The sequence below is a fragment of the Setaria italica genome, chromosome IX, assembly GCF_000263155.2.
Source record: "Setaria italica strain Yugu1 chromosome IX, Setaria_italica_v2.0, whole genome shotgun sequence".
In the NCBI taxonomy this organism is placed as follows: Eukaryota; Viridiplantae; Streptophyta; class Magnoliopsida; order Poales; family Poaceae; genus Setaria; species Setaria italica.
The window spans coordinates 9,804,492-9,824,732 of NC_028458.1; the positions used below are offsets into that span (position 1 = coordinate 9,804,492).

Genomic DNA, 20,241 nt, shown 5'->3' on the forward strand with positions numbered 1-20,241 from the left:
CTATCCGCACCCGGAGTCTGCAAAGACGCCTCAACTGGAAAGATAGAGGTGCACTGCACCGCAGCACGCTATCCCCATCTCTACTGAAGCGTTCGCTACAGGAAACCTGGATACCCAGCGTTCGGCCCCGCTACGCTACGCTCTCTCCTCGCCTACCACGGGCCCCGCCTACCCCGCCGCGCCGCCCGCTCTCTCTCTCTTCCGGGCGTGATACAGGCGATGCGGCGGCAACATCTGTGTCCTCCAGCACCTGTAAAAGTCCTTCTGACAAGTGGGCTAACCCCCTTTACCGCGTCCTTTGCAGATCGCCGCAGTGCGGTCAGCCTAAGACTATCAGCACCGCTAGCCTGCATGCGCGCCTCGCGCCTGCATGCGCTGCAGCGCGGGCCTGCATGCGGTGCGGCATGCAGCGCAGAGCGCTACCGCGCGGGCGTGGGCTGCTGGAAGTAGCGGCCGGCGGACGGGAACGGTAAACACTGTAGCGCGTGGGAGTGAGAGAGAGTTAGGGAGAGAGAAAGAGGAAAGAGGGGAATAAAATATGGAGCAGTGGGTATAGAGTAGGAGATAGAGATAAAACGGGTGCGGGAGGAATGGATATAGAGTAGAGAATCTCGATGACTAGAATAAAATATTTCTTTTAGAAGATAAAAATAGAAGTCCATAAGTGCGGATAGCCTAAGAATTAGGTTTAGTTCATTCATTCATCGCAGGCGAAGCAACAAGCGCCGCAGACAGACAGATCCCGTCTTGCATCCTGGTTCGTCAGCAAGCTCACTCGGGGTAGTGGGGGAGATCCCAGCGGGCCCCGCGCTTCTTCATTTTCCTTCGCACGACAGCGACGCCAAACGCCCCCGAGGAAAAACGCCCCCGAGGAAAAGGACACGGCGTTCCGTTCGGGCCTGGATCAGGTGCAGTTATAACTGCTAATGCAACTTGAGCAGTACCACCTGATCCAACCATCCAACAAGGATTGAACGCCTGTGATTAAACCAAGAAGCACCCCTCCTGCTTCCAAGTGAGTTAAGCTACTGAGCAATTTGAAAAGATAGTGCGAATACCACAGGAGAAAACGTTTTAGCAATAATTATTATTCTGCTTATTTTTTTCTTAATTCAGATGTTGATGTTGTCTAAACTGGGATGTTTCTTATTCTTGTAACACAAAAAAAGCATATGCTAAATAGTAAATTAAGTGTCACAAAAGAGTACATAATAAATTGAGAGCCATTTGATATTCCCTGTTCCTAGGTAATGTCTTGTACATCAGCTTGCAAAATTTACAGAATAGCACCATCAAAATGTTGCCGCAAAAAAGTAAAAAAGGAGCATACATAAAAAAACTTTTCCCAAGAACAGTAATACTTGACCAGATTTTCCTTCATCATCTTCTAGTCGTTTACTCACTATATAGTACAGTGCTTTAGTTGGGAGGGGCCGGGAAATATCTCATTGAGCCTAATCGTTTTTCCCTACAAAATAAAGTAGCTGCATGCTGGGCCTTGCTGGCTGGGCAAATATAGAGAGAAAGGGCGGGAAAAGATACGCTTTCTTTCATCCAGCACGTTGCTTGCCCCTTGAATGGCTTGGATTGTCCTACTGCTTAAGTTGAATGGCTTGGATTGTCCTACTGCTTAAGTTGCAGCAGAGGTTACCACTGCACTGGATTCAGGTCCGTTCCGTTCCGGAGGAGGCGTGCGCCAACCCAACTGGGATTCATGCGCCCAGCATCCACGGACCACCGCAAGAGCACGGGAAACTTTGCAGTTGCAGGGAGACCATGGTGGAACGTTAGCTGGAGCCGTGGACCGAGCTGAGCTCAGCGATTTCAACGAACTGAGAAACTCAGGGACCAACCACGGTTGGCGATCGAATTTTAACTTCTTTTTCAACCAAACACTGTTATTTAACCAGGGATTTTGAACAGTAATAACAGACAATTGTCTGCGCTCTTCCAGTCAGATACCATTGCAAAACAGAGGAGGAAGTGGGGAACAAAAAGAACAGATTCTCCGAGACGACAATACGACATTGATCAACACCTATGCGTGTAGTGGTGGTACGCTACAGTAATAATATATACAAGATCACCTATCCTTCGTTCTTCTTTACTACGCCAATCTAGATCTACCATCATCAGCAGTTTGATGCTGCTTCTTTACAATGATCAGTAGCAAGGAACAAACGAACCCTGGCAGGGGGGAGTGTCAGTCACTGCTAGCCTGCTAGCGTGTGATGCGAGGCGCTCTCGGTCCCGGCTTCTAGCTACTCCAGAGCCCCAGGGTCTCGAAGACGCGCACGGCGAAGAAGCAGAGGTAGATGGCGATGAGCCCCACCCCGTAGACGCGGTCGATCCGCATCCCGCGGACGGGCACCACGAACAGCGCCCACGCCAGCGCCGCGGCCAGGAACCCCACCGCCTCGTACGCCGCCGCGTCCGCGGGCACCAAGAACGGCGCCGGGTGCCGCGCGCCCGCCGCCAGCGCCAGCGACAGGCCCAGCCCGACCACCGTGTTGAACAGCGGGCCCGCGTAGCACCCGGACACCGCCGTCTGCGCGCCCCCCGGCCCGCCGTGCACCGCCATCGCCACGTTCGACACCAGGTCGCCCAGGGAGTCGCCCCAGGCCAGCACCGTCACGCCCAGCACGCTCGGCCTGACGCCCACCACGTAGCCGATGGCCACCAGGAGCGCCACGAGCTCGCGGGCCAGCGTGTACGCCCACAGCACGCTCATTAGGAAGCCCGCGGCGAGCCACGGCACCCGGCGCTTACGGCCGCGGGGAGGGGAGGTGGCGTCCGTGGTGGCAGCGGCGAGCGCGGCCAGGATGAGGCCGAGACCGGCGCCGCCGAGGAGCACCGCGAGGCTGTGCCGGTGGGTGGAGGACACCGGGTTGTGGCGCTGCGATGTCCAGGTGAAGGCGAGGAGGACCGGCGCGAGCGCGGCGGATGCGATGGCGTAGGGCCGGGACCAGCGGTGCGCGGCGATGTCCGGGATGGTGAGGCGGCGCGGGAGGTACAGCGGCATGCAGAGCGCGGTCGCGAGGCAATGCAGCCAGGCTCTTCCCCTTGATGCCTCTGTCTTGGAGTGGGACGGCAGGGACGGGACGTCGTCGTCCTCATCGAGGAGGAGCGGCGCGGCGAGGCCGGCGGCGGGCGGCTTGCCCTGCTCGGCGCAGCAGTGGGAGGTCCAGACGACGACGACGTAGCCGACGTAGAGCGAGACGAACGACACGGCGACCCAGACGGTGACTGCGCCGTTCACGAGCACGGCGAGCAGGTAGCAGAGCGCGAGGAGGAGGAAGCAGAGGTCGCGCACGAACCCCCGCGGCTCGACGACGATCCCGCCGCGGGCGCCCACGGCGAGCGCGACGGCGCCCGCGACGACGGTGGACACGAAGAGCGCCCCGCCGAGCGCGCTGTCGAGCCCGACCCCGCCAACGTCGCCCGCGGCGAAGGACACGACGCTGGCGAACACGTCGGGCGCGCCGTTCCCGAGCGAGAGCAGCGTGACGCCCGCGACAGCGGGGGGAAGCCGCAGCGCCGACGAGAGGCCCTCGAGCGACGCGCAGAAGTACTCGGACGCGGTGTCGCCCAGCAGGTAGAAGAGCACCGCGAGCCACAGCGCGAGCACGGTGCACGCCGCCGCCGGCGCGCCGGCGAAGCCGCAGTAGAAGAGGCGGAGGTAGTCGACGTACCCCGCGGGGGAGCAGGGGGAGTGCGCGCGGAGGTACGCGCACCGGGCCTCCCCGCCCGCGATGGACTGCAGCTCCGCGCAGTCGCTCCCCTGCGCCCCCTTACCGGCGAAGAGGGACGAGGAGGAGCTGCCGTCGCGGCTGGGGGGAGTGGGGGAGAGGAGGGAGGAGGAGGTGAGGAGGAGGAGCAGGAGCAGGAGGAAGCAGGCGCTGGGGACGGCGGCGGGGGCAGTGCGCGCGCGCCTGCGGGAGAGCGCCATAAAATGGGGAGCGAGGCGGGGGGTTTAACCGGAGCGGGGCTCGGCCGGCATGCCGCGGCAGTTGGGGATCTCGGTCCGTGGACGGAGGCGGGTTGAGGCGGTCGTGGGGCTCGTGACGAGATGCGCGGGGGCGGAGGACTCGTGGGCGGCTCTGCTCGGTTCGGAGCTCGGAGGCAGCAGGACTCGGGGGAGAAGAGACGACTGGGCTTGGGTTGTGGTGGGCGGTCGGGGTGGGCGCTTCCGTCCTCGTTAAGTAATGGCCGGGGAACGGGGGAGGAGGACGTGCGAGGCGACGGTGAGGTGGCGCGTCCGCGTGGAGGGCGGGCGGGGGAAAGGGATTCTAGCCTTCTGGGGATGTGGGTGCGGGGCGGGGCGGGGCGGTCGGTGGCGACGACGCCGTGAATCGGAAGGGGGTGGAGAAGCGGCGGCCGGCGGCCTCGCAGTGTGGATATGGAGATGACGCGCGCTTCGGGCGGGGACGTGGATGCGAGTTGAGTAGAATTTGCGCAGAAATGTTGCGCCAAATTGGGTGAAAACTTCGGAATTTTCCACACCAGTCTTTGTAAGGTTCAGCATCGTTCGCCCTTTGCCGAGATTGGGTTGCCGCATGGCTCTCTTAGATTTGATCGAAGTAAACTCGAACCCACTACTACTGCGTATGGCAATCGGCAGGAGCGTCTATAATTAGCAACTAGAGGCGGTTAATGAGGTATCCTGAGCTCCAAGTTATCCGCCAGAAGCCAAAAATTGGCAATGATTCGTTAATTCCTGGGCGGTCCAGGAATCTGAAACAGACGCGCGACCTACGCGAAAGCTGCAAGTAGCTTTTCCCAACTGCAAAGGCGATAGCTTGGGCGTGAGTTCCTGGGCCGCCGAACCGGGCTGACGCCGACGGCGCACGTACGGGCGATCGGGCTCGCGGTACGTGCGCCGTCGAACCAACAGCAGGCCGGAATCGCCAGGCAAAACCGCGTTCCCCCCAACTCGTATCGCCGGTCACGTCGCCCTCTCCGATATCCGCCGCGCCGAGGGCGAGCTCTGCCGGTGCCGGATCCGTTAATCCAGATCCAGTGCCTAACATGGCCGGTGGAGCGGAGGATACGAGGTGCAGGAGAAGACGGCGCCGCGCTGCCCGCCCGCGGCGCGGTTGGCGTCAGCTCGAAGCGCGCGACGGCGACGGGCATGGATGGTATCACAGCGAGCGCCGTGGCGTGCACGGATGAGACGAGGGCGGGGCTTTCGGTCGGGCGCGCGCGGGCTTTTACACGTACGCGTAAGGCGTAACCGCTGGAGCGCACGTACGCGTGGCACGAGCTTCCAGCTGAAAGTTTGGATTCCGTATTTTAATGACGGCATTTTCCGTCGTTTCTGGGAGGCATTTTCATTTCGGCTCGTCTCTGGAGGAAGTCCAGAGACGGTGGTCAAACGCCACTCGCTCGGGGCCTTTTTGGGGAATGCGCCGCGCCGTGCAGCTGTGGGTGACGCCGTGAGCTCTGAGCTGAAACGGAAAAGGGGAAGAAGCGGCGGCAGCCGGCGTGCGGAGGGGGCGACCGCGATTGCGCGCGCGCTGGGATCGCCTTGGGTGCGCACGTGGAGGCGGGGGGAGGATACCTGTCGGTCTTGTTCGCTCCTCAGTCCTCACCACCGTGATTTCGATTCATGTGGTCAGGGATATACGCGGTTTGCCGTGTGGTCCGTCGTCGGTGGGAGCGCTGCGCAGCAGTGGTCTGCCCTCTCTCCGTGTCGCTCCACATCGGCTGGGCTCTGGTGTACGACGGGACAGTGCTGTTGTGGATGTGGTAGGCACTGTCCACGACAGTGCCTTAGGTGTTTGGGAGTGCCTTAGGTGTTTGGGAGTAGGTGTTTGGGAGGTGGGTTAAATTTTAGCCCCGTCACATCGAATGTTTGGACACTAATTAGGAGTATTAAACCTAGACTAATTACAAAACTAATTACACAACCCCTAGTTTAAATCGCGAGACGAATCTATTAAGCCTAATTAGTCCATAATTTGACAATATGGTGCTACAGTAACCATTCGCTAATGATGGATTAATTAGGCTCAATAGATTCGTCTCGTGATTTAGCCTAGAGGTTCTGCTATTAGTTTTGTAATTAGTTCATATTTAGTCCTCCTAATTAGCATCCGAACATCCGATGTGACGGGGGCTAAAATTTAACCCGCTCCTCCCAAATTTACCTAAGTCGCAGCAAGTCATTCGAGATTACGGAACGCGCCGCGACCCTTGCGCGCTTCTTGTCTACAAGTACTCCACCGTAGGAGTAGTAGCTAGCAAAAGACCAGCATGGTTTGTCTTTTGCAGGGTTCCCACCGTATGGCAGCAGCAGAGATTTTAGCACATACATATACTGGGGGGCTGTTTGGATATGAGGTGCTAAACTTTAACAGTATCACATCGGATGTTCGGATGCTAATTAGGAGGACTAAATATGAGCTAATTATAAAACTAATTGCAGAACCTTGTGCTAATTCGCGAGACGAATCTATTAAGCCTAATTAATCCATCATTAGCAAATGGTTACTGTAGCACCACATTGTCAAATCATGGACTAATTAGGCTTAATAGATTCGTCTCGCGAATTATACTCCATCTGTGCAATTAGTTTTGTAATTAGCTTATGTTTAGTACTCCTAATTAGCATCCAAACATCCGATGTGACAGGTGTTAAACTTTAACAGGGGTTCCCAAACACCCCCAAGGACTCATGCAAGCGTGCTTTGTCAGTTGGTCCTAACCAATTCGCTACATGCCAGATCCGGCAGCGATTGATTCGTTTCATCCTGGTGGAGGCGGCCCAGGCATCGGAAACCGACAAGTCCGATTTGTGAGCGCCGGATGCTGGGCCAAACCAGGACGGACGCCGACGCGCGCGCGCGCCGTTCGCAGAATCGCAGGTGATCGGGCGGCGACGCGACGTGCCCGGACCATCAGGGGTCGAAGGAACCCTACCGAAATGACGCGCGTGACTTTGATCTCTCTTTCGAACGAACGGGCACGAAGTTGCCTATTTCATTGACACAGCAGATGGTATAGAAAAAAAATCTGACAAGCAAAAAAGTTTACTCTCGCACTAAAAGGGCGCTAAATCTTTTACCTCTGCTTAGTCAGTAGCGTCGTCGATGAGCTTTCTTATTGTTCGAAGTTCCGTTCCTTCCATATTTCCCACACGATAAGTAGTGTTAAGCTTCTCAGGGTTTCACGGGGGAGTCCGGAGTTGTGGTAATATTTGTCCACCATTCCAGAGTGTTGGTTGAGGGACGTCACGTCGTTGGGTATAGGTTTGGTTGTGCTATCCATTGCGCTGTCATTTCTCATATTCTCTTTGTAAATCTGCACTCCGCCAGGATGTGGTGACTAGTCTTCAGGGTTTTGTCTACAGAGGTTGCATGCAGCATTGTGCGGCCATCCTTGCTTAGCTAGCCTATTCACGGACCACACGTGGTTTTGTGTAACGAGGCATGCGAAGAAATTTACATTTGGATGGCTTCGGTCTCTCGTATCTATTGATTTTTTTAGCTGGACTGTATTATAATCTTAGGTGATCCAAACGGGTCTTACTCTTAGAGTGATCCAAACGGGTCTTAGTAGTCCAGCAGCAGCTGACGCGACGTATCGCTCGTCGCGTCGCTCTCCAGCGGTATCCGCCGCCGCGCCAGCCGCCAGGACCTGAGCGAGCCTCGGCGAATTGACGTACCCTGTGCACGTGAAGAAGATAAGAGGGGAGAGGCGGACGGAGGAGACGATGGGATGACCACGGTGCGGCCGCCGAGCGCCGGCAATCCACTTAACTCGTCTTCGGAAAAAGCAAGCAGGCCCACAATTTGTTCTCGAAATCCAGACGTTTCCTATCGAGTTCATTGCATGGTGTTCTAAACTTCGCTACTTCAGTTACTTTCAATTCCTCTACACATCATCTCGCCCGGCAAAGTCAGACCAGCAGCAGTAGTGGTGGGCCTTGCTGCCGTGGACTCGCAGCAATCGCACTGCGCTGCAGCACAACGACGAAGTCAAGTCTGAATATGGACCCAGCCCGCCTAACAACTAGCCAATGAAAGTTCAATTTGAAGCCCATCACAATTCACGGAACAGCCCGGCCCGTCATGTCTCGTATTCTCTCACAATCTTGACGGGCCAAACGGACCAACCGTCCAGCATCAGTTTCCATTTTCCAGGCCCGACTTCGTCTGCAAGTGGGCCCTCGTCAGCAGGGGGCGATGAACCCGAAGCTGCTGGGGCTTGGAAATCTGAGAAGCGCAACAAAAGAAGCTCGGGGAGCTCTCCGCTGCGACGGCGAGGCCGAGAAAACTTTCCTCTTGCAGAGCATGGAGGTCTCCGCTGGGCTCCGGCAGCCGCCAGTCGCCCCGGCGGCGTCGCTCCGAGGGCGTCGATCCGTGCGGCCGCCGTTGCGTGCGGTTTCCCCTTCGACGCGGTCCGTGTCCCGGGCGGTTAAGGTGGGTCTTTCTCTTCGATTCTCCTCCTGTTCCGGCCCCTCGAGAAGGTTGGATTGGCCGTGTCTTTAGGGTCTGCGGGGGTGTAGGAACCGTGGGGTAGGCAGACCTCGCCCTCCTGTTCGAGACTGCTGCCTGCGGAGCTCCAAAGGTGGAGTTTCCGCGTGATGGTGTTTTGGGGGACGAATTCTGATATTACTTTGGTGCGTCATTTTCGTGCTATTTTGCCCGCTTTCCTGCCGGATTGGATAAAGGCAAAATGCTACATTTTGAACAGAAGATTAGCGCCTATATAACCCTGTGAACAGAAAAAGCTCCCATTTCTTTGGCCTCTGAAAATATTGCAGTTCCATTTGTTCCTACTGAATGGGCCAATACAATAAGATGCTTAATCCCAATAAGTTGTGTGCGAACTTCCCGTTTACAATTTTTGTTCTACTATAAAGTGCCCTAGAGAAACTGTCATTCTACAGGTTTGAGGGATGAACTGTTCTGTTTGTGATCATAGTACCCTGGGTGGTTGATAATTAAATGATAAGGGATGATAGCATTGGTCATGTTTCCAAGGAAATAATGATCTGATCAACAAAGGTGCATTCAGTTGAGTATACAATTAGTAACAGTGTGCATACTAGAGAATCTTCACCGAGGAATTGATCAGCGCAAGTGAACAAACTATCAAAAAACATTTTGAGGAACTAGGTAGGGCACATGTGTCCACTGAGTTGCTGGTTGTGATAAGAAATTGTAAGTTGTAACACTTAAATGTGAACTTGTAGGTTGTTTAGCAGCAGAATAGCTGTGAATTTAACTATGTGACTCTGAATATAGTTGTAGTATTCGTGGTGATTGATTTTCGTAAAGTTGCTCTCCTGTAACATGTTACTGCGATGTCTCTGTTGGTCAATTTGGTACTTGCAAATCCCTCAGGCATGTTTCTCTTGTTAGTGTCATGCACAACAAGTCTGCACCTTTCCATATGTGAAGGGCTGTCATGTGACCACCGTTCAGTGGCAACTGATGTTTCTTTTTTTTTTGCAAGCCTGAATCTGTAGTCTTGTAGTATGTCCTTTTTTTGGCAGATCAAAGAGTTGCCAGCTAATATAGCTCACTTCTATCACAATCAATGATAGCAAGTACTGATCTCTATCCAGTGTTCAGCATCCACAAACCTAGTTTCCTATATAAATCATACGCATGCGTGCCATTGAGAAGAGTGGGGGAGCAATTGCTTATTGATAATATAGTTAGGGAGGCAGCTGTCCGACGAATTGTCGTTTTTCTCCTGTTCTATTTTGTTTGCTTGATTGCATCATGCTACTGGCTTTTTCTTGGTGGACTTTGGATTGATAAGGGAAATTTGTTTCAAGGGAGTGATATGTTGCTTTTTCTTGGTGGACTTTGGATTGATAAGGGAAATTTGTTTCAAGGGAGTGATATGTTTTTCTTGCCGCGCAGGTTAGAGCAAGTGCAATTTATGACCTCCAAAGAAGTAAAAGTAACCTCGAATCATTATTCTGCTATGACAAATCTGTTCCAGAAGAGGACATTGGGAAACCAACTGGTCTAAATTTGGAAAAGAAGAATGTTGGGGAGAATCCTCCCTGCTCAAGCTGTGAAGCTAAAGGTGCTGTGTTGTGTGCAACTTGTGCTGGTACAGGCTTGTATGTTGACTCAATACTAGAGAGCCAAGGAATCATTGTAAAAGTCAGATGTCTAGGTAAACAAGCTTTTGGCAGTCATTTTGCGTGGTAACAGTTTTCTTGCTGTACAGATGATACATGATCTACATGTGCTAATCTTCAAATTACTGTAGGTTGTGGAGGAACTGGAAACATTATGTGCTCCAAATGTGGAGGACGTGGGCACACATGAATGCTAAAACTCTTGAAGATCGTCTCATCAAGACAATTTAACTCTATTTCTGCATATTGTGACAAGCAAAAGAGTTCTTCTCATATGGCTCTACGAGCGATTCCTTTCTGTTAAATATATGCCAATTCAGCTGCTGTAACTTGAGAATATTTACATGTATACATGCTTAGCTGTTGAACCATGCCGCTTTTCGTTTTCTTCTCTTTTGTACCTTGACATTTGGGAGCGCGATGCTTTGGATTATTTTGGTTTGTTGCTGTGCGATAAAGGTATAATGGCTCGTGAAAGATGCAGAAAATGTCTGAGAAATGAATTGGTTATGCCCCATTCTATTAATTTGGTTGCATGTAGCGAGGAGCCGAGGATGAACCGTGTGGCTATACCCATGGTCGCAGTTTTCATGATGCTTATCAAGTGATCCTGCCATTTCACCACACGTGCAATGTTCTATCAGAACAGGCAGTGCAGAGCGCCAGATATATGCAGGTTATGGTGACATAGATGACAGATTTACTCACCGCACTTTCTTCATTTGTATGACAGTATGAGATCTAAGCATAACCAGAACCGGCAATCTGGGTAACCTTAAATGGTCTGCTTCTTTGCTGAGAGTCTCAGCCTATAAAGTGAGTAAAAAGCAACAGAATTATCTAAACACTACTTGGATGATGCCCCATCGGTCATTTCCTAATTCTGATGGACCCTTTGTTGGACCAATGTCCTGAATTCTAATACCTATCCCACCCCAATTAATATGCTTCTCTTGAGCCATGGGTGCAAGCACAACATCCCCCGCAAAATTTCACATGGATTTTCCCAGCCCAGCAAACCAAGCAAGGAATACTTGGTGGCTTGGCCAAGCTTTTGCCCCCAGCAAGGTGAGGTGGGAAAATCCAGAGGGTCACTTGTGCGCTAAGCCAAGTTCATGCCCGAATCTATTCTTCTCCTCTGCTACAGCTAAATTAAACCTCCCGCCCGGCCTATGAATTTGTATATATACATCCCCACCGCGATGGCCATTGACATCAACTGACCAACACCGCCGATCACCGCCACCATCGGAGACCTCTATCCCACGCTGTAAGCTAGCTCAGGGAGAGACCGAGAAGCAGCAGCCATGGACGCCACCAGGGCCAGCAACCGCGCCTACGAGGAGTACGACCCCTCCGTCGAGTGGAGCCGCGGCGCCGATGTCGACAGCGTCAGGATCACGCTCCCAGGCAAGCGAGAGATTGACGACGACGATGACGATACAGCTTCATTGTTGTTCCTTGATCCCCTGATGAGAAATTAATGGTGGCTGCAGGGTTCAAGAGGGAGGACATCCGGGTGCTGGTGGACAACCACGGGCACCTGAGGACGCGCGGCGAGCGGCAAATCGCCGGCACCAGGTGGAGCCGCTTCCAGAAGGACTTCCAGCTCCCGGACAACTGCAACGTCGACGGCATCCGCGCCAAGTTCGAGAGCGAGACGCTCACCATCACGCTCCCCAAGAAGACAGCCTCTCCGCCGGCCGCCGCCCCAGTGGCGGCGCCGTCGCAGAGGATCCCGCCACCGGCGCTTCCGGAGCTGCCGGGGAGGCCCGCCGTGCCGGCGGCGCCGCTGGCGCCTGCTGCCTCCCAGAGGCAGCCCGCCGAGCGCAGGCCGTCGCTGCCGAGGAAGCCGGCGGCGCCGGAGCTGCCCGCGCGGCTGCCCTCCGTTCCGACGCCTGAGCCCGAGCCGTCGCTGGAAGCCGTCCAGAGGGCGAAGGAGGAGGAGGAGAAGAAGCGGATGGAGATGGAGACGATGGGGAAGATGGAGGAGGACAGGAAGGCGGCGCAGAAGAAGGAGCAGGAGGATGAAGCAGCGGCGATGGGAGAGATGGCGATGGCGCGCCAGCCCAGGCCGGCCTCCGCGAGCCGCGGGCTGCTGGTGAACGTGGCGGTCGCGGTGGTGGTGCTCCTCGGGATCACCGCCTACGTGTGGCACACCCTGCGGAACGCAGCCGGCGGCGCCGGCGATCACGGGCACGGCCACGGGCACCTGGGAGCCGGGAGCTACGGCGACGAGATGTGAGCGAGCTGAATCGAGGTGTGGCGTGTGTGCACTGCGCACTAGAAATTGGCAAGGAGCCAATGCAAGTATATACATACACAGATACATGGGGGGATGGGAGGTGGGGTACATGTACGCGTGTTGTTCGGATATCATCTGGCGTGAATGCTTGATGAGCTTGAAGACGGGTCATTTGCTTGGCTGAACAATTCCAAGAAAATAAGATGATAAGCCAAGACTGTACTATTTCTTTGTCATATCACTGACGATCATCAGAAAAATAGTTGGTGCGCGCCTGTGCTTCCTAGTTTATATCTCGGGGCGCAGCACCCGCCACGGCACACGCACAACCGTTTCCCCTGGAGGGAGCGGCGCGTGGCCGCCGCGGCGCCGTCCTCTCGGATGCGTCCCGGTCCCGCCATACGTTCTTCTCCAGCTACAGCTGCAGGCGCCGCTCCAGGCTCCACAACACGTCGCCCATGGACGGCCGGAAATGCCGCAGTCACTCAAGCCGACGACCCGCGGGTCCGCTATCTGTTGTCCAGCCTCCCCTCCTGCTGCCCCTTCACCGCTAGTCACTCGGCGAGGTTGATCTGGTCCCGGCCATGATTGATCACCGGCCGCGCGCAGAGCGCCTCGAACAGCACCACTCCAAAGGAGTAGACGTCCGACCGGTCCGGTCCGTCGCGCCTGGTGACCACGGCGACTGCGTGCTCCCCGCCTCCTCCGTCGCGGTCCGCCACGCAGGCGTCTCCTCCGCAGCAGCATGAATGAGCAGAGAGTACGGTCCGCTCGCCGCCACGTTCTTCGTCGCGCGGTGCGTTCCGTATTCGATGTCCGGCGCCACCCACCTCCCAGGCGCTGTTATAGAAGATACTTGTGTATGCGTTAGATGATTCCCTGTGTGCATGGATTGTAACGCAGGCTAGCAACAGATCATGGGATAGCGCCAGGAGATATGCAGTTAGAACAGATAAGATTGTTGAGCAATATCTCCTGGCCGTCCAGGCTGTTGCCGGCACCTATGTAAATGCCACGATCGGGGCTTTTCCGATCTATTCCATTGAACAGCATCGTCTCGACCCTCTCTGAATCTTACAGGCGCAACCGGCCGACGGGGCGTCGTTGTTTTGAGTACTCGACGTGTGAGTACACGGCAAACTAATCCGATGTGTGTCTGCTTTGGTTGATCCTTTTGGTGAGATGGGCAACAAAAAGTTACTCCTATATAATAAGCTCGCATTGCAGATAAAAATGTAACTATTTCGCACATCACACTCTCGTGTAGTGATTCTTTTTAGTAATCTTAATGCGTAAGGAATCTAGAAAACTAACCAGCAATTTGAAGTATGAGGTACATTTTTATAAAATATCGCTGCACAGGTACTCAGTCCTAACGAACTAATTACCTTTCTCAAAGTAATCAGCCACCTTTGTTTCCCATCATTCCGCAAGGCAATTACACTTTGATCTGCAATGAGGGCTAAGTTATATATTACTCCCAACAACAACTCTCGGCTGCTGGAAAAAAAATAGACGTGGAAGCATGTTTTATGATACCCTCATTTCGCTCATGGTTGTCGGTCGGGAAAAAAGCTGCCGCTTTCTTACCAACCCGTCCAGTTGGTTTCAGAACGATACCGACAGCCAAGAGCGCAAATCACACAGCCACGGATGACTATATATTGACATCAACCAGGCAACCAGCGTCCAGCAACACCACCACACAGGCCATCACCCCCAAAGAAGCACAAGCAGGTAGCGCTCCAACAGCACCAGCACATTTAGCTCGAGGATCGCAAGGGCAAGAGATGGCAGCATCCATGGGTCGAAGCACCGGTGGCCTCAACGACCGCACCTTCGAGGACTACGACCCCGCCGTCGAGTGGAGCCACGCCGCCGACGCCGACACCGTCACGATCTCACTCCCAGGCAAGCAATAAGCCCGCGTATTATTGTTGATTACTCCCTCTTCGATCCCCGTCATCATCAGCACGCAGCTGACTGATAAGCTCTTCATGTCATGTGTGCCTTGCTCCATCAATGAACGGATGTGCCATGCCAACCAGGGTTCAGGAGAGATGAGCTACGGGTGCAGGTGCCACCTGCGGGTGCGTGGCGAGCGGCCAGTCGAAGCGGGAAGCACCAAGTGGATCCGCTTCAACAAGGACTTGAAGCTCCCGGACAACTGCGACATCGATGGCATGCGTGCCAAGTTGGAGGACAAGAAGCTCACCATCAAGCTCCCGAAGAAGAACCGTCCCTCGCCCCCGGGTAGCTCTGCTCCTGAGCCAGCGCCGGCAGCGCAGAAGGAGGAGAAGAGTCGTCCCTCACCTCCTGACAGCTCTGCTTCTGAGCCAGCGCCGGCGGTGCAGGAGGAGGAGGGGAAGGGTCGTCCCTCGCCTCCCGGCGGCTCTGCCTCTGCTCCCGAGCCAGCGCCGACAATGCAGGAGGAGAAGAAGAGTCCTCCCACGCCTCCTGACGGCTCTGCTTCTCAGCCAGCGCCGGCGGTGCAAGAGGAGGAGAAGAGTCGTCCCTCGCCTCCCGGCGGCTCTGCTCCTGAGCAAGCGCCGCCGCCGACCCAGGAGGAGAAGAACAGCCTTCCCTCGCCACCGGACGCCTCTGCTTCTGAGCCAGCACCGGCAGTGCAGGAGGAGGAGGAGAGTCGCCCCTCACTTCCTAACGGCTTTGCTCCTGATCAAGCGCCGGGGACGCAGGAGGAGAAGAAGAGCCGTCCCTCACCTCCGGACGGCTCTGTTCGTGAGCCAGCACCGAAGATGCAGGAGGAAGACGAGGACGAGAACGAGGACGAGGAGGAAACGATGGTGGAGATTGAGATGGCGGACGGGAGGAGGCCAATCCACTGGATACTGGTGGCCGTGGCGGCGGTGTCATTTGTTGGGATCACAGCCTACGTGGTGTGGCGCAAGCTGAGGAGCGGCTGTGCCGCCGGAGCCGGCGATCACGGCCCCGGGGAGCTGGCCGGAGCAGGAAGCTACATCGATGAGATGTGAGCTAGCGGAACCGTTGGTTGTTTTGAGTACTCGACGTGTGAGTGTACACGGTAAACTAATAAACTGTGTGACTGTGTGTCTGTTTGGTTGATCCATGTGGTGAGATCGGCAAGACAATTTGCTGCTTGTTCCCTGCACCTCTTGTTGATGTTGTGTTGTGTTGCGCGCGCGCGAGTCAGGACTTGTAACGGATCATAGGCTCTCATGTCTTTTTTATAATCCAACTCACTTCTATCTATTTTTAGTTCAAAATCATATAATATTATAGCTAGGTCCTTAGTGAGTCCTATCTTTAAATTTACTAGGCTAAATTAGAGGACCCATTACCACCCCTACATGAGTGTCTTTGGTAATTGGTAGTGTTTATATGCCCAAAAAATTGTAATTTGAAAGTAAAATCCATCTCTGCATCTTCTACCGACTACTACTGAATAATGTATTGTATGGGTTGTCTTATATAGCAGTCATTCCCATTCCAAGTGAAGAGTTTCTTTACACCGTTTCCAACAGTCCTATATTATTTTTAGGCCATGTTTATTTAAGCTTTCTGGCAGCTTCTCAACGTGAAAGCCAGAAGCTCAAACAAACAACGATTTTCTCGTATAGCTTTCGAAAAGCTGGAAGCTCAGAAAAGCTGATTTTATATGAAAAACTGAAAAACTCAGTTTTATGAGCTTTTCTTAACTTTTTTGAGCTTTGAAAGCTAAACACATCTTCTAGAAGCTAGTGTTAGCTTTTCAGAAGCAAAAAGTCAACAACCGCTTTTCAGAAAAGCTCAAAAACAACATCTCAAACAAACAGGCACTGTTTATGTTGGTGAATGAAAAAAAACTCTCAATATACTTTCATTTTGCCATTTCATAAGCTAGTCATAACATTTCATTGTTGCATGCATGATGTTGAGATCAAACGTGATATATAAATTATGTAACCTATTGTAATTGTACCTAAATTAAGTACTAGCATACTAGCCATAACCGTATGGGATGACAAATGGTGTGGGGATGAAACAAATCGCTTTCAGTGGAGGTTTTATTCCAGCATCACAGTTACTAGCTGTTTACACTGATGAAATCCAAATTTTCTATCTTATTATAAATTTCATACCATTTCACTGTTTTTGTCTACATGGCATGCTATTATTTAATAAGAATGGTTTCACGAGGACTCCAATAGGTCTGATGGATACGGGACTAACGCATAGTGGGTTGTTACATAGTCAAGTCCACCGAAGAATATATTCCCATGTTCCAATAAACGTTTGATTGTGCAAGTTTGCAGGTAGGAGTATATATATATACATCCACCCCAATGCCACGGATTACTATTGACATCAACCAGCAATACCTTCAGCCCCCCACAAAGCACAAGCACTAGTGCAGAACCGGTCCATAGCGCAGCAGTCGCAAGAGCAAGAGACCGCAGCATCCATGGATCGGAGCACCGGCGGTGCCCTCGACGACCGCACCTTCGAGGACTACGACCCCGCCGTCGAGTGGAGCCACGCCGCCGACGCCGACACCTTCACGGTCTCACTCCCAGGCAAGCAACAGGCCGCTTCTCCTGTCTCCTCTCTTCGATCTCCGTCACCAGCAGCAGACTGATGATGAACTCTTCATGTCATGTATGCATTAACGATGGATGTGCCAACCTGCAGGGTTCAATAAGGAGGAGCTCCGGGTGCTGGTGGATAATCACGGCTACCTGCAGGTGCGCGGCCAGAGGCCGGCTGCAGTGGGAGGCAGCGACTGGATCCGCTTCCAGAAGCGCTTGAAGCTCCCGGACAACTGCAACATCGATGGCATCCGTTCCAAGTTCGCGAACGAGACCCTCACCGTCACGCTCCCGAAGATGACTCATCCCTCGCCTCCGGATGGCTATGCCCCTGAGCCAGCGCCGACGATGCAGGAGGAGAACGAGGACGAGGACGACGACGGCGAGGAGGAGAAGGAGGAGGGCGAGGAGGGAACGGTGGGGAAGGTGGATGCGGGCGGGAGGCGGCCGATCCGCTGGCTACTGGCGACCGTGGCGGCGGTGCTCTTTGTTGGGATCACAGGCTACGTGGTGTGGCGCAAGTTGAGTGAAAGGAATTGACGCTCGTAGCCTAAGAGGGAGAGGGGTGAATTAGATAACTTAAAATTTTAACCTATGACTTCCACTATTTTTTATAAAATATAAAATAGATCATACTATCAAAATATGCAACTAAGGTTGATTTAGTGTGAAACCCTCATCCTAAAATAAGTTTTGTAACCTAGAGCCAATCTAAGAAAGTAAAGCACACAAGTTGCAAGTATGAAATCCGAAAACATAATAGGTGAGGATGAGGGGAAGTAAACTCTTGACACGATGATTTATCCCGTGGTATCGGTAGGCACTAAGCCACCACTAGTCCGCCAACCCGGTGCCGCCGTCCCCTCCAACCCACGTGAAGAGCAGGCCCCTCCTCGTCAGCCGCGCGCCCATGGTTCACGTGGCACCCGACGAGCGAGAACGGATCGCCCATCACCACTACCTCTAAGGTTCGTCAATTTATTCGTTTGATCTTGCCCAGCGTCCTCCAACCTGCGGCGTCGCTGCTCTACGCGATCCCGCTGCCAATGTGCGCACTGATATGTGGCCCTGCGCCCTCCAACCTGCGACATCGCCCTGGGAGATGTGGAGCTGGTGCGCTTGTCTTCCGCTGCCGTTCTGGGAAAAGAATCACCATCAATGTCGTCACCATGCAAGGGCCATCCGTTTTGCAACCCTAAGGAACGAATATACCAAGGTTAGATCCCTTATTCATCATGTGATTAATGGGTTTAATCTGACTTCAAAACAGTAGTCAATGGGTTTAATCTGACTTCAAAAGCTAAGGTAAGATTAATACTCCAGTGATCGAGGAATTTCTAGGTGAGACAAAAGACCGAGTATCAAATTTCTCTCCTAGTTAGGAAGTTTAAATTTTGCAATAAAGTTATTTGATTCTGAAAATTAAGTTTGTATCAGAAATTAGGATCTTAAGAGCTTTCATCTGGTGCATGCAGATTTTACATCATGGTGCTTCTGAAAATTATTTGCAGCGAGCATACAGTCCCTACCATTTATTTTGCTAATCTAGACAGTGCGGTGCTTTGATATGTAATCAGAAAGAACAAAAAGAATTAGAACAATGATGGATAGGTGTGTTACTTGACAACTGGTCAAATTAGGTACTAAAAAATATAGAGATGGCATCTTAATCACTTAGGTGCTTCTGAATTGAGTTCATGTACGGTATGAATCATGATGGATAGGTGCTTTGATCTTTTCAACAAAGATCAGGGAGCCCAAATGCAATTGTCTAATTTAGACTGTCACAGGTAGAATCATATTCCAAGGAACTTTGACAGAGTTAAGCCTTCCATATACATGCCTTCTATGATTATTTTAACTGTAAAAGAATGTTCTCTATGTTTTAACACATCCATCCATCCATCCCTCATGGAAAAGAAATTCTATTCAATTACTGGAAATGGTACAGGAGCATTGAAGATTGACATCTCACACTTATAGTAGTTTGCTAAAAAAGAGTGTGCTCTATACCCTAATCATTGGTTGTGCGCCAGACTGAAAGAAAAGGTAATTTTGCCATAGAAATTCTTATAAGCTTTTAGCAGTTACTGATAAATTGTCCTCTTACTTTGATATACTCTTGTTATCCTAACATGGTTAATGCAATTCATACGTTCTATTTGAGAAATCATGGTGAATTTTGATGCGGCTTAATAAAGTTATCTAATGGACTCTTCTCAATTTTTGAACAACCATGCATTTCTGGGCTGACAATAGTGGTGGATGCTAATCTATTAATTCTACTAGGTCAACCTACTTTTTTTTACAGTTAAGAGCAGTGAATACATTTTATATATACTTTTCCCCAGGAATTAAAAATCGGGAGATCACTACAGGAATCCACAATCTAGAACCATTTTTTTATTTGTCTATGCATGGGCAAACATATGTAAGTATCTGTCCTACTTAAAAAAGTAGTAATTTTCCTTATACTTTTTAGTAAATTCATGTTTTGCAGATATACATATTTTTTGATAGTACGTATCTGTCCTACTTAAAAAAGCAGTAATTCATGTTTTGCAGATATACGCATATGCTCACAAGCATCATCAATATTGGTGCTGGATAGTACGTATGCCGCCATTGCTCATTATTTCTTGAATTGTATTTCCTATCAGACTGGGCAATCTACAATGTAATTCTCTTGAACTGTAGGGCAAAAAGCTGATACAACCTCATCAAGGTTATGGTCAGCAGTTTATTTAGGGCCTCCTTGGCTAGCATTCAGTTCAAGCAAACAAAAGGGAGGTTGGTCAGGAGCTTATCAGGTCCTTGGTTGGCATTCAGTTCAAGCAAAGAGAAAGGAGGGCATGGTCAGCATCATTTTTGGTGGTCCAGTAACTATATATATTGATGTCACGAAGAAATGTCATGTAAACACTATATTTATCTCTCTTTCATGGACATATTCATATGTGAGAACTGATTCTACAGGTGGCAAATTGTTGAATTCTAACATAGCCTGATTTTTTGAAGAAACTTTTCTCACCATCACAAATATGAACATATTCATTTGAAGGAAGTTCAAGGGTAAATTCTGATATGGAGAACAATTGAACAATAATTGAGCATATCGGTACCTTATCTCAGCAATAGTTGTGAAGCTATCTCCTGCCCCAGGACCCCAGGACCACTCCTGTAGACGACCACAGAGCGCATCGGTGCATGGCTTCAGTGCTGAATCGAACACATTTGATTGGCTACCACCAGTGGCTGCTGCATCCTGGAGATCACATTTTTTGAAAACTATTTATGAGAATAAGGTATCTTGAGTGATTTTTGCAAGATGAAGGTTTGTAAAA

The 20,241-nt window shown here is 52.0% G+C and overlaps 4 protein-coding genes and 1 pseudogene across 4 annotated transcripts; 4 read left to right on the top strand and 1 right to left on the bottom strand.

The window, feature by feature from the left end:
• Positions 1-1,926: 1,926 nt before the first annotated feature.
• On the bottom strand, positions 1,927-4,310 carry LOC101759178 (cation/calcium exchanger 1). The gene has a single exon (XM_004982203.4). It carries the CDS (start codon positions 3,947-3,949, stop codon positions 2,258-2,260), a length of 1,692 nt encoding a protein of 563 aa, XP_004982260.1. The 5' UTR covers positions 3,950-4,310; the 3' UTR covers positions 1,927-2,257.
• A 3,861-nt stretch (positions 4,311-8,171) lies between these two features.
• On the top strand, positions 8,172-10,608 carry LOC101759582. Its single transcript, XM_004982204.3, has 3 exons — positions 8,172-8,423; positions 9,879-10,140; positions 10,237-10,608. Exons 1-3 carry the CDS (start codon positions 8,187-8,189, stop codon positions 10,293-10,295), a joined length of 558 nt encoding a protein of 185 aa, XP_004982261.2. The 5' UTR covers positions 8,172-8,186; the 3' UTR covers positions 10,296-10,608.
• A 701-nt stretch (positions 10,609-11,309) lies between these two features.
• Positions 11,310-12,612, top strand: LOC101759985 (inactive protein RESTRICTED TEV MOVEMENT 2). The gene is made up of 2 exons (XM_004982205.2): positions 11,310-11,515; positions 11,602-12,612. Exons 1-2 carry the CDS (start codon positions 11,413-11,415, stop codon positions 12,348-12,350), a joined length of 852 nt encoding a protein of 283 aa, XP_004982262.1. The 5' UTR covers positions 11,310-11,412; the 3' UTR covers positions 12,351-12,612.
• Positions 12,613-14,073: 1,461 nt separating this feature from the next.
• On the top strand, positions 14,074-15,534 carry LOC101772436 (annotated as a pseudogene).
• Positions 15,535-16,773: 1,239 nt separating this feature from the next.
• On the top strand, positions 16,774-17,437 carry LOC101772840 (inactive protein RESTRICTED TEV MOVEMENT 2). Its single transcript, XM_022829655.1, has 3 exons — positions 16,774-16,885; positions 17,001-17,279; positions 17,400-17,437. The coding sequence occupies exons 1-3, from the start codon at positions 16,774-16,776 to the stop codon at positions 17,435-17,437; spliced, it is 429 nt and encodes a 142-aa protein (XP_022685390.1).
• Positions 17,438-20,241: the final 2,804 nt, after the last annotated feature.